Source organism: Eucyclogobius newberryi, unplaced genomic scaffold (assembly GCF_026437365.1).
Source record: "Eucyclogobius newberryi isolate DKJ021-1_F unplaced genomic scaffold, fEucNew1.0.hap1 SCAF_8, whole genome shotgun sequence".
NCBI lineage: Eukaryota > Metazoa > Chordata > Actinopteri > Gobiiformes > Gobiidae > Eucyclogobius > Eucyclogobius newberryi.
Window position 1 is genome coordinate 7247779 of NW_027316500.1, and position 13746 is coordinate 7261524.

Genomic DNA, 13746 nt, shown 5'->3' on the forward strand with positions numbered 1-13746 from the left:
TTCAGTAAACCTTATTCATTTACACTAAAAATACCGTTAAAATTGACCTCTTATTTTTTAAATGCAGGTGAAATGGTCCAGAGAAAATTATTATCACAACTTGAGTTCGCCGTATTGTCTGCGGCTGGCCTCCGGCGATGCCTCAGGGAAGATCATCGTGTGGGACGTTGTCAGCGGGACAGCCCACTGCGAGATCCAGGAGCACTCCAAACCCATCCAAGGTCAACCACACTGAAATGGCAGATTACTTTGAATGTCACGATAGCAAATGTGTTACATTTATTGGAAAAAGAAACCTCACGATTTAATAAGCGGTCACATTTTTTGTCCAAAAAGTGAAATGCTTATCCTTTCATTCACAGTTTATAATACATCTCTTCCTCTAGTTAGTATATCAACATTGTTATGACAGCACATTTTCAAAATGAAAAAGTAAGTTAATGTGGTATAATAAACAGACACTAAACATTTAATTTTGTATAATTATGGATGGAGTCGAAATTTTTTAATCTTTGCTTCTAAAATTCTCACTATATTTTTAAGTCCTATTGTGACCTGAATCACAATAAGCAATAATCAATAATCAATTAACTGTTAAAAAAACATTATTTGTCACAATTATTTGGGTCATAGTTAAAAATACATTAATTTGAGACAATATACTTAAAACAGATATCTTTCTCAGGCAGAACAAGGCAGAGGAAGTGTCCATATCAGAATATTATATTATTATTATATTATATTGAACGCTTTCTATTTACTTTAATAACATTATTGAGATGCAGCAGTACCTTTGAAGAAACTTCTCTTAGCTCGGTAACTGCCAAGTAACTCGGTAACTTGGCCCTGCCAAGAAGTGCAGTTTTTGGCAGTTCTGAGTTAAACAGACCGTCCTGACTCTCTTAAGACTTCAGTCTTGTTTGTCTTTTCAGACTTGGTGTGGTTGTGGAATCAGGATGCCTCTCGGGACCTGCTGTTGGCAGTTCATCCTCCGAACTACATCGTCCTGTGGAACGGAGACACAGGAACCAAACTCTGGAAGAAGAGCTATGCAGAGAACATCTTGTCCTTCTCCTTCGACCCTTTTGACCCTTCTAACATGGCCTGTACGTTTTCAGTTTATAAAATATGTATTGTGTTAAAATGTGTTTGCTGCTATGTTAATGTGTCATCTGCTGGAAAATGGTGCATGTTTATCAATTACTAAAATGCTAAAGTGGTGAATAGAGAGCTGATCATTCACTGCAACACTTTCTGTGAGATGACAAACTTTAATTGAGAAGTCAACTTAATTGAGAACTCAACATTTATTTTTTTTAGTATTTTGAAGTTTTTTGATTGGTCTATATTTCCCCCCCATTTTAAAGGTGCCATAACATGCAAAATCGACTTTTCAGAGCTTTTAACCTTCTTACATTGCTATCTGTGCTTCATATATGTACCCAGAGTGTTTTTTGATTGATTCCCGCAGTGTTTAGCTATAGTACAGACTATCTCCTTTCCTCGAATCTCCAAACTGACGGGCGGTGGGGCAAGACCGCGTCATAACCACAGGCACGCGCCATCATCCCCCCTCCCCCTCCCCCTCTCCACCCCCCTCCCCTCCCGCCTGCCGCCTCCCGCCCACTTCCCCCCGGCTCCGCGCTGGCTCCAGGCTCGTCTCCCCATACAAGCCCCGGAGTTTTTCTGCTTCGATTTACGACGAAACACGGTTCAAAGAGGCCCAAAACTTCATTAATGATATCGCACTCTTTACTATTATCACAATGGTGAAGGTTTATGTGGTAGTTGATGCAGCAACCGGGAAAATAAACGGAGAGAAAAACCAGGAAAGATTTTATATATATATATATATATATATATATATATATATATATATATATATATATATATATAGATGTATCTGTTCTGAGCACGCTGTAGAATAAACAGTGAAAATAAATAGTGTTGATCTGAAGTTCTATCGTTTCTCACTCAGTCGCGCGGAGCGGCGCATCGCGGAGCACACGGCTGTGGGGCTACGTCACGGGTGGGCGGGGCACACACGCGCTCTGAGACGACGCCACGGGTTGGGCGGGGGAGCCAGATCGCTCTTCGCAAGGGTGGGGGCGAATATCAAACCAAGCCGTTTGCATTTCCGGGTTGGTGAGGGGGTCCAAGGTCTGGGTGATATTTCTTAACTATTATGTTAAGGGTGTTGCACAACCCTTATTATGATCAATTATACACTTGGGATAGACTACGAAACGTGAAAAAAAGCATGTTATGGCACCTTTAAGCAATATTTTAGTTCATGGACTTAAACGTTTTTACCACTCTCTCCCTGATACATATTTGTCCAAGTCTGTAACCCGAGTCAACATTTTTTAAGTGGGTCGTACGGTAGCCAAATTCTTATTTTTTTTACTTTGAAGGCAAAAAAAAAAGATCGAAATTTTGTAATTTTTTGACTCGGATTGACCACCAGGGTTCAGGCTTCAACAGTCAACCCGATCGGGAGACTAAATCTCACGATTTTAAGATATTTCAATCAACCTTTTGTACGCCGCTATCCTTTATTTTGGTAGCGAAAGCGAGCGGGGGAAACATGTGGGGGACACGGGCGCCGCCATGTTTGTTGTGATGACGCTGCTGGGCGTGTTTCAATCCCAGAATGCATTTGCGTAAGTCAAATTTCACACCCTGACAGAGGCTCACATTACAATGGACATGTCAGTGGCGCCGACAAGGGTTAATCAACTTGAAAAGGAAATATAATGACTCCTTTGCGAGGTCTGTTTTGATAAAGTCACATGTCTGAAAATGAAGTCGCGCATGCGGTGCGCAGTGTGTTATCAGTCCTTTGGGATGAAAGACAGGTTTACAAGCGAGATCAAAAATATTCAACACGGTGGTTCAGGAAAGACCGGTCGGTGAGTCGGCGAAATAATTGAAAAATAAAAGATTTTGAAGTTTTTTCAACAAAATGCTCATATTGTTTTTTCAGTCGGCTAGTTTCATAGCGGGTCGGTCGGGTTATGGCAAATAGACATATTATTTTGCTCAGCCTAACCGTAAATCACTTTATCATCCAAGTACCAGATTGTGCGCTGTGAGCGTGCCAGTTGTTGTTAGTTTTACAGTGATTATAAAACCCTGCTCTAGCTTGGCCGGTGAACAACCGGTGAGGAAAAAACGCTGCAAACTGTTTTTTTCTCATATTCAAGAGTGTACAAATCTGGTACAGCGCATTTTAACTATGGTAGTTACAAAAGCTTTGTCTGCCTTTTTATAGTGTATATTTTAAAACCTCAATGTTGTGGGATAAACTCATGGATCTATTAGACTCTTCAAAATCCCAAATAGGATGATCATTTAAAAATGGATTTTCAGAAATGTAAAGAACTAATCCAATTTTATTCTATTTAATCATCTACTATGGTTTGTTTTAATAAGCATGGTTTGGTTTGCTTGAAATGACACACAAATGCAATGTTTACTTAAAAAAAACGTATAACCACAACATTAGTTCCTCATGAAAAACATACATAGATATAGCATTTAGCTTCAATCGCTCTAGTTCGATAAAAATCCTCTCCTCACCGAGCATCAAACTCACTCTTCTGGGAATCTCTCCCGTCTAATCCGTTTAAATGAGATGCCAACTAAAGGTACTCAAGAGCAAGTTTAAAGGCTGATAGCAATGCAAATAATGAATAATAATTATCCTTTAATAAGCATGGTTGGTTTGTGCTTTGGGCCCAAAACACTTTCTTTTCTGCTGAATAACTGATTAAGTCCCCTGCTTGTATCTCATAACTGTTTCTGTTGCATTGAATCCTGACAGTGCTCACCAGCGAAGGGATAGTGTTCATCACCGACTTCACACCGTCCAAACCTCCAGGAAGTGCAGGGAAAAAGGTCTACATCGCCAGCCCTCACGCTAGCCCCGCCCACACCAAACCTGCTCCTGCTGCTGCCGCCTCCGTCCCCACCGGAGCCAAGAAGGCCCTCAACAAGGTCAAAGTTCTCATAACCAACGAGAAGCCCACGTGAGTATCTCTGAGCACGTTGACCGCTCCTATGGTTTATTCTAGAATGATATCCTTGGATTAAGTCACGGTTATATCATCATACGATCTAATGATTCCCACAGAGTTCTGCTGAGGCACAGTAAGCCGTTATTTGAATGATTTTACTGAATTGTTTCTGTTTTATCTTCGAGACAACTTTTATTATGAATATTGTTAGTTTTAACGATAGTACAAGCAGCAAAAATGGCATAACTAGAATTTGTGATGCCTATTTACGGTTTGCCAGTTTTTAGACACTGTAGTCACTCTATGCTTTGGGTTATAATACAGTTAATTTACATGTTATAATATAGTTCATACATGTTTTAGCAGCAGCACAATGATGTCCGGCCTCACTGAATTTTAAGTATAGCTCATATTCTTTGTAGAAACTGCCCTGAGGCAAAAGTGGCCACAAAGCTCTGTCAAGACTTTAATGGAACACGGCTAATGGAGGGTCTAATGCTCGGGTCAGATTGAAGGCCGCTTCAGAAAGGATTAGTTTCCAGGAGAGAATAAAATTGTTCTGTATGTCAGTGGAATTGGCAAAAATATAGTTTTAGTTGAATTTCCATCTGGTGATTGGCATTTCACTGTTTCCCATAGATTTAGACAATGCAGTGGTACAAGTTTAGATGAAGGATTTTTTTTGAATATTTTGTTAAAAACATCAGTTATTCCTTCAATACAAGTTTATAGCATAAAATAAATATATATTGTTTTTCAAATGTATTTTTATACATTATATATAAAGCGCCATCAGAGTTTGTTTGTAGCTAGCTGAAAAGTTTGAAAGATTTGGTGCAGAATTTTCTAAATAGATGAGACCTAAAATCGATTAAGACAAACAGCATCGCCCTATGTTTGTTTATTTGTTCATCTATTTAATTCATGTAAAACCCTTCTGCTTTGTCTTTTTTCACTCCTCAATGATGTCCTTTCATGTTTGAATTTTTTCTGTGGGTTAAATATAAAGTGGTTTATTACGTAATTTCTATTCAAACTACAAATCCACTTGTGATTTCTATGAATGACCTTAATTTGTTTAATGTTTAACTTTCCCTGTTCAATTATCACTATTTTATCAGGGATAATCCGACTCGACATGTTGTAGACTCAGGGCAGACTCTGCAGAGGTCATTGTGTGTACAGTGAACCCTCGTTTATCGCGGGGGTTACGTTCCAAAACGAACCCGCAATAGGCGAAATCCGCGAAGTAGAAACCTTTTATTTTTTTACAGTTATTATACAATGAAATACTCCATAAAACATTGAAGCTCACGCGCGGCGCCGCTCTCACCGGCCTCTCACGCGCGGCGCCGCTCTCACCGGCCTCTCACGCGCGGCGCCGCTCTCACCGGCCTCTCACGCGCGCCGCTCTCACCGGCCTCTCACGCGCGGCGCCGCTCTCACCGGCGTCTCACGCGCGGCGCCGCTCTCACCGGCCTCTCACGCGCGCCGCTCTCACCGGCCTCTCACGCGCGGCGCCGCTCTCACCGGCGTCTCACGCGCGGCGCCGCTCTCACCGGCCTCTCACGCGCGGCGCCGCTCTCACCGGCCTCTCACGCGCGGCGCCGCTCTCACCGGCCTCTCACGCGCGGCGCCGCTCTCACCGGCCTCTCACGCGCGGCGCCGCTCTCACCGGCCTCTCACGCGCGCCGCTCTCACCGGCCTCTCACGCGCGCCGCTCTCACCGGCCTCTCACGCGCGCCACTCTCACCGGCCTCTCACGCGCGGCGCCGCTCTCACCGGCCTCTCACGCGCGGCGCCGCTCTCACCGGCCTCTCACGCGCGCCGCTCTCACCGGTCTCTCACGCGCGGCGCCGCTCTCACCGGCGTCTCACGCGCGGCGCCGCTCTCACCGGCCTCTCACGCGCGGCGCCGCTCTCACCGGCCTCTCACGCGCGCCGCTCTCACCGGCCTCTCACGCGCGCCGCTCTCACCGGCCTCTCACGCGCGCCGCTCTCACCGGCCTCTCACGCGCGGCGCCGCTCTCACCGGCGTCTCACGCGCGGCGCCGCTCTCACCGGCGTCTCACGCGCGGCGCCGCTCTCACCGGCGTCTCACGCGCGGCGCCGCTCTCACCGGCCTCTCACGCGCGCCGCTCTCACCGGCCTCTCACGCGCGCCGCTCTCACCGGCCTCTCACGCGCGGCGCCGCTCTCACCGGCCTCTCACGCGCGGCGCCGCTCTCACCGGCCTCTCACGCGCGGCGCCGCTCTCACCGGCATCTCACGCGCGGCGCCGCTCTCACCGGCCTCTCACGCGCGGCGCCGCTCTCACCGGCCTCTCACGCGCGCCGCTCTCACCGGCCTCTCTCGCGCGCCGCTCTCACCGGCCTCTCGCGCGCGCCGCTCTCACCGGCCTCTCGCGCGCGCCGCTCTCACCGGCCTCTCGCGCGCGCCGCTCTCACCGGCCTCTCGCGCGCGCCGCTCTCACCGGCCTCTCGCGCGCGCCGCTCTCACCGGCCTCTCGCGCGCGCCGCTCTCACCGGCCTCTCGCGCGCGCCGCTCTCACCGGCCTCTCGCGCGCGCCGCTCTCACCGGCCTCTCGCGCGCGCCGCTCTCACCGGCCTCTCGCGCGCGCCGCTCTCACCGGCCTCTCACGCGCGCCGCTCTCACCGGCCTCTCGCGCCGCTCACACGCGCGCTCTCACCGGCCTCGCCAACTTCAATTTGGCAAGCGGTTTTACGTACGTGTACATATTAATCCATAACGTTATTGACACACAGGTAGAGAAGACGCGGAGAGACTGTTAAGCCAATCAGAATGCAGAACACAATGCATGATGAAAATCCGCGAAGCAGCGAGACCGCCAAAAGTGAACCGCGTTATAGTGAGGGATCACTGTTTATTGTGTAAATATATATATTTCATTTTGATTCAGCTTTTTGTCAGCGTGTGTCAGCCGGAATACGGTAGATGATCAGAAAGAATGTGTAAAGGGAGTAAATAGTGTCCTGCCCGGTGATAGTGGTTTAGATCCCAATTGCTAATTAATTCTTCCAAACAGCGATAGTCAAAGAAAGAGGTTTATGGCGTGATATTTAAACACTCCAGAGTAGTGCCACGCCCGGCCGTGTCGAGGCGCACACAGGTCGATCAAATGCTTTCACAGAGGACAAGCTGATTTGTGTACCGGTATGTACTGTTGCTTTTCTTTGTCAACAAGAAACTCTTAAAAATTAGGGCCAAAGCAAATATACCATATTATTTTGGTGCTACTAATGTGTGCCCTTATGTTTATTATTTTTGCTAGGTTTTATTTCAAATGGTCTTGGATAATAGGCTTGAATATATTTGTTGCAGTTAGTTTAACTATCGCTGAGAGATGTGGTCCGTAATTTTAATACATAAACTACATTATATCTTCTCTATTCGAGTATAGAAGAGTTTATGGAGCTGCTTTCTTCCTGTATCTGCAACACTTACAGGACTATTATTACTATTATGCCTTAATTGGTGACACTCTGTTCCTTTCTTGAACTGCAGCTCTCCAAAGGGCGACGTTCCGTTAAGGGGCCGGCACAAATCAGCGCTGCATTTTCAAGCCAGAGGTTTTTATTAGGTTGTTTTATTGATCAATATTGCAATCTAAGATGTTTGAAATATAATGTAATGATTCATGGATGACATAGAGCACGGGTCCCCAACCTTTTTGCACCACGGACCGGAATAATGTAGGTTTTATTTTCACGGACCGGTGTGCCAGTTTATGTCGCGGTCAGGTTAACTTGCTCGGAAGTGGGCGGTGCTTAGGCTTCCATTCGATTCAGCTCGGAAAGATAAGATATTCCTTTATTGTCCCACATGGGGAAATTTCATTGATGCAATGCAGGTAGATACAGAAGAAAAAAACAGATCACTTATAGGAAGTTTGAAAAACACTTTCAGTAGATTTTTCTAACTGAGTCCAGATGACTACAACTGAAGCTTTTTCTACTTTCAGTAGAAGATCTCTTATAAACAAAAACTCCCATAGACAAAACCTCCCATTTCCCAACAAGGGAAAATAATAAAGATAAAAATAAATAAATAAATACCATTGCATGTGATCACGACAGTAATTGCACATGAACATGTGTCACGACGGCACATTGCACATGAATTTCACATTAATTGCACATGAATCAAAGGAAAGGAAAAGACGCGGTTGTACATTATTAAGTGTACCATACCAAAAGATCCGAATTGGAGTAACATAACCTCACTGTTCTTCTGACTGGGGGAAGCTCATCAGATAAATATGGCAAAAATAAGTGCATAAAAATTACAACTCACCACACACAGTAGGAGCCCTGCGCGTGTTTCTGTGCAATGAGACGGTCCCATGTAGGACTGATGGGAGACAATGACACCCACAGTGTGTCTAAATCCAGTCTGCTGTAGTTTTGTCTTGTTGCCGTCACGGCACGGGAAATAGCGCTCAAACTCTTGTAAAAGTAAAAACAGCTGATCGCATAGCAGTTGCAGAATTCTGGCCCAGGAGACGTGTCCTCCAAAATCCCTGCTGACTCCTCGTCTGCTCCTCACTTGGCCTTTTCCCCTTTGCAAAAACGCTCTCCAAAGACTTTTGTTTTTACTCATTTTCGCGAGCTTGTGGTTCTACTTTTGGGCAGCGTGTTTGATGCGATGTATCCGCGATGACGTATCATGTATAATGCACGGATCAGTTATGTTCTCACGCAGGACAAGACAGAGATATAATATACTTGCCATTATATTTAATGGATTTCATTGGCAATTTCCTATAAGGCTTTTCATTATATATCCACAAACAAGCTTATTAGCGTGTCAAGTTACGTCAAAGATGCTGTCACTGATAGATTATTTCCATTTGTATTTGTTTTTGTGCGGCCCGGGTCCGTGGCCCGGTGGTTGGGGGACCCCGGTCATAGAGTATAACTATACAGCAGACAAAAGCACAATAGTGGCGAATTATAAATACCGGTACATTTTTGGAACATAGGGCTCTGTGTTATGAGTTATTAAATCAAATACTTTTTTTTTGCCAGTCCGTCATTATGACAAACAGGGTCCCATGGTCAGTGTTCAATGTTTTGTTGTTGTTTTGTATTCAGTGTTCAATGTTTTGTTGTTTGTGTTTATCGACAAATGGCAATAAACCCTTTCTGATTCTGATTCTGAAAAACCCCATCATAAGCTATTGTATTTTTGTTATAGATATAATGCAGTATTTCCTCTTTTTAAACTCTGCAGCTCAAACTATATTAGCACTTTACATCTTCCGGCATCATGCAGAGTTCGCACATGCACGTACCAGCTCGTCCATCTCCTCTTCTCCACGCCACTTTTCTATACTTGATCTTGTATAAACTAATTGATAGATGACCCTGAATGTCCCTGAATGTCCCTCGACCACCGCTCACACCTTATCAGTTCTTTTAGCTGCAGGTAGACTGGGACAAGAGTGGCCTGACAAGTTTGGGGCCAAAGATAGATTGAGTTTGGTTGTTTAGCACACAAGTTCTGGTGAGTAGTGAAAACATTGTAATATTAGAGTATGTCCCATCCATTGCTGTCTATATGCAGTACCTGGGATGGCATTAGTACCATCAGTTTTAATGTCCTATTTTAGCGTTTGCTGCCCACAGGCTGTGTTTGGCTCGCCTCAGCGTAATGATGCTGACTCAGCTGCTGCGCGTGGAGGTCGCCACTTCTTAAACACTCCCCAATTTGCTGCTCACTTCGTTTTTGGCACGGAAACGGATCTGTTGAAGGGAAATCGTGACAGCTTATTTATTTTGGAGGAACACTGTAGCAGGCCGAACGATTCATCACGTCTCCAGTTTACTCAGATGATTAAAGGAAGCGCTAATATGAGATTAATGGGTTTAGGTTGAAATGGAACTGGATTTACTTTGAACGTGTGAGACGACTAATGCAGAGACTCTAAGCCAATTCATTATTATGTAACAGGAGACGTCAAACACCAGGCGGAAATGTTAGTTCTGAGATGGTCTTATGGATGGAAACACTCATTATACTTCACATGATCAAGGGCATTTCCTCACACTGCGACATTATGTTTTATTTGGAATTGTCTGATATTGCCTCCTTTTTAATTAGTAATTTTAATGAGGATGAATGTTGAATCAGCCAGAATTACTTTGTAGATGATCAACATATTTTTTGATTCTTAATTGCAGTTTACTCTATGTATAACATGTTTTTATTTTGAGGTTGTGCTTTAGTTCTTTAGTGAGGCTTAGGCAAGGAAAGGCGAGTTTAGAGCACAATTTGTACACAAAGCCATTCAAACTGCTTTACGCAACAGGAAAAAAAAATGCATTCAACTCTCCAAACAGATAAAGACATGAAAGAGATGAGTCCAAATAAAATCCATTGAGTCATATGCACAGCTAAACAAAATAGATTTTAGCCTTGATTTCAACATTGTCAAGAGTAGAAGCCTGTCTCACATCTTCAGATTTTAGCTGCATAAAACTGAAACGCAGATTCCCCATGTTCAGTCCTGACTCTGGCACCAGCAGGAGCTCACAGCAGCTTCACACTGTCATGTTAATGCTTTATTACACTGCAGTGAGACCTGACCTGTGTCTTTATCTGTAGCTCCTGATCTGTCCTGGTTTGCACTTGTTTGGATGTTTCTATTACAGAGGTTTGTTTACTTGTTGTTAGCCCCACATTAGCACCACATTTAGCACTGCTCGAACGTCCACAAAACCGTCTCTCCTCTTCAACGTGTTTCCCAACGCCACTCATCTCTCTCCCTGCTCACGTCTCTGCTCAAGTCCAAGTTTGGAGCGTGAGTCCGAAATGAGGATAGTAGTGATGGGCAGATCATTACCAAATATTGTTACTGACAGAGGTATTGATACTCATGCAAAAATATTAATACTTAAAATGTCTCCCCCAAAAACCCAACATTTTCTGTAATACATTGTTCATATTTTAGGTTTTCTTCAAATATTTACTACGGTATTCATATTAGTTCAAACTGAGGTCGAAAGAAAATAATGATAATCTAAAATTGTTCCTAGTTCATAGTAAAGAAGTTTCAAATCAATTTAGAACAAAACTAATTGCTATCAGTATCAGATTGATATTGCAATATTTACCACGGAATATTTCTAGCTATAAAACGCTACGTCTTGATCGGTATAGGGTACAAACATTATTTGTAATTTTTGTGTGTCTATATTATCTATTGTATATTCAAATGTCATAATATTATCCTTATTGCAGTGATTAAGGGCCATTTCGCATACTGAAATAACTTCCAATATTGTGCAGCCCTAGTTACAGCTGATATGGCTTTTGCATGGCCGTTGCTGTAAAGAAACCAGAGCAGCTCAGAGGAACAGAGCAACTTTTAAGCTGATATGTAGTGCTATATAAGTGTTAATATAATAATGATAAATTCCCCCAAATTATCTCATTTGAAATTCAGCAAATTCCAAAATCCACAACCCTACTACAATCCCATAATAGAACTGCGTAATCACATTTTTGCAGTTCCTTTTTCACACTAATGTGTTCAGAAAAAGCTAAATGTCTTTTCTTGTAGGCACATGTTGGAGATTTAAGGCAAATACCCTGTACGCTAAAAAAGTGCAAAGTATATATTGATTCTTGATTCTTGACTACCGTACCAGCTTCAAACTACTAAAAATATATTCATAACGAAGCTGAAACGGTTGGAATTAAAATGACTTGGTTCACACTCTGCGATAGGTATACAGAATTGTTTTATGGTAATTGTATCTTGTCCAAATTGTGCGGTCTCATCCAACACATTATTTAATCTGCCTTCTGTGCGCCAGTGAAAAGGAGATAAATTCTTCCCAAAAACTCCACATCTGATGCCCACCGCTGCAGTGTTCCTAATGACAAACCCAAAATGTCATTGTTCATTTACTTCCTTCTCACCGTTTCACTGCAGTCCTTTTCTTTGTGACACTTCTTTCCTTAGCTCTGTCTTGTCAAATATAATTGCTGTATAAAATCCCACCTTATGTAAAGGTTGTTTATTTTCCCCCTGTTGTGCTTCAAAGGATTGATGAGGATTTGAGACACGGCACGGTTTGTACTGTCATTTATCAGACACGTGCTTTGTCCAACACAATATCATGTAAATTGCTGTCTTCCCTAGCAGCCGATAATCTAGTAAAATATGTGCTCCTTTAGCATTTAGTGTCATTTCAAAACCGCAGGATTGTTTTGATCGTTGCCACTTTACCGCCACCAGCAGATGTGGGGATTTGAATATTTCAGTAAGTAATCATGTTGTCCAATACTGATTGGACTGAATATGAAGGAAAGACGAGGCATTAGACATTGACATTTTCTGGTGGTCGATTTGTAACCTCTTGTTTGAGGTTTTTGCTGTGCCTGGAATGTTCCACAGCATGGCGTTAAGTGTATATCTTGCATTTAATCATAATTTAAGGGTGGTTTTATTGCCTAATACCTTGAAAAACATGCATTCTCACTGTGACTCGTCCCGGTATTCACTGTGGGGACTTTTTATGTGCACTAGTGGAGAATTCTTATCTTATTTTGTTGTAATACATGAAGACTTGAGCTTTAAAGGTTGATTAAGTAACTACAACTTGTAATGGATACGAACAAAAGTGTTTCATTCCGCTATCTATGTGGAAGCAGCTCATCTTTTTAACAATATTGTACATTTAGAAAAAGGTTTCCTGCATTCAACAAGATTCAAGACTTCAACTTATAATTTTTCCCCAGCAATTTATCGCAGTCAAATAGCAATCTGATTTTAGTGTTTAAGCTCTGACAACCCCATGACAAAGCACAATTAACATTATCATTTCTGAAAATCTCATTTGAGTTAGTTGCTACAAACAATAATTTAATTGGGAACTAATTGTCGTTTTTGCAAGGCAATTTGAATAATGCTTGTTTTTATAATCCTAAAACGACATTGTGCTTGCTTTTGAAGTTGGTCTGTTTAATCTAGTTTAATTTTCCCATGCAGCGAACCATCTCCAGCTGCTTTTTCTGCTGCTGGTGGTCTTTGAGCCAGAATTAAAGTAATTAAGCTCTCGGTGGGATCCACGTACAACATTCATGCTGCAGCAAAATGTAATCCCTTAAATCATCCACTAGAAAATAAATCATACCATATGTTTTTGAAATCTGTCTTTCATGCAATTCTTTAAAAACATATTAACAAGACGATTGAACACATTTTAAAAATCTTTCCACTGGTTCACAGTCAAAATCAAACATTTTATTTTAAGGATGTGGTTATTGAAGTTAATACAATGGTTTCTATGGATAATTAAAGGGCTTGCCACAAAAAGTAACTTTGTTTTCCAAGGACTCATTTCTTTTGTTTTGCATCTCAGCCTCGAATCCCCGACGCAGGTTTTTCTTAAGATCTCGTACGTCTCTAAGATATTTCTGTCCTTTCCACTGGAAGCTGCTGCAGCCGCTTCCACTGTTATTGCTGTGATTTAGTACACCATCTTTTCCAGTGCTCCCGTCGAGTTCTTTTTATCCACCGGGTCTTTTCTGTGGACGATAATGATCCCAAAGGCGCTGTAAAGTTTGTATTTTTTTGTGAGGTGGAGGAGTGATTGATGGACCTAGATCTACTTTTTACCTTGTTTCTATGTGTTTCTCTCTTAAACATTATTGTGAGGGCAACCTGGTATAGATGTTTTTAAAGTTAGTATTCTGTAA

At 42.8% G+C, this 13746-nt stretch overlaps 1 protein-coding gene across 1 annotated transcript in view; it reads left to right on the plus strand.

Annotated features, from left to right (window-relative positions):
• Window positions 1-13746, plus strand: part of wdr11 (WD repeat domain 11) — a 93944-nt gene that overhangs the window by 5009 nt on the left and 75189 nt on the right. The window contains exons 3-5 of the mRNA XM_072436521.1: window positions 68-221; window positions 933-1106; window positions 3827-4031. Of these exons, the coding sequence (XP_072292622.1) occupies window positions 68-221; window positions 933-1106; window positions 3827-4031 (533 nt within the window). The remainder of the gene's footprint in view (window positions 1-67; window positions 222-932; window positions 1107-3826; window positions 4032-13746) is intronic.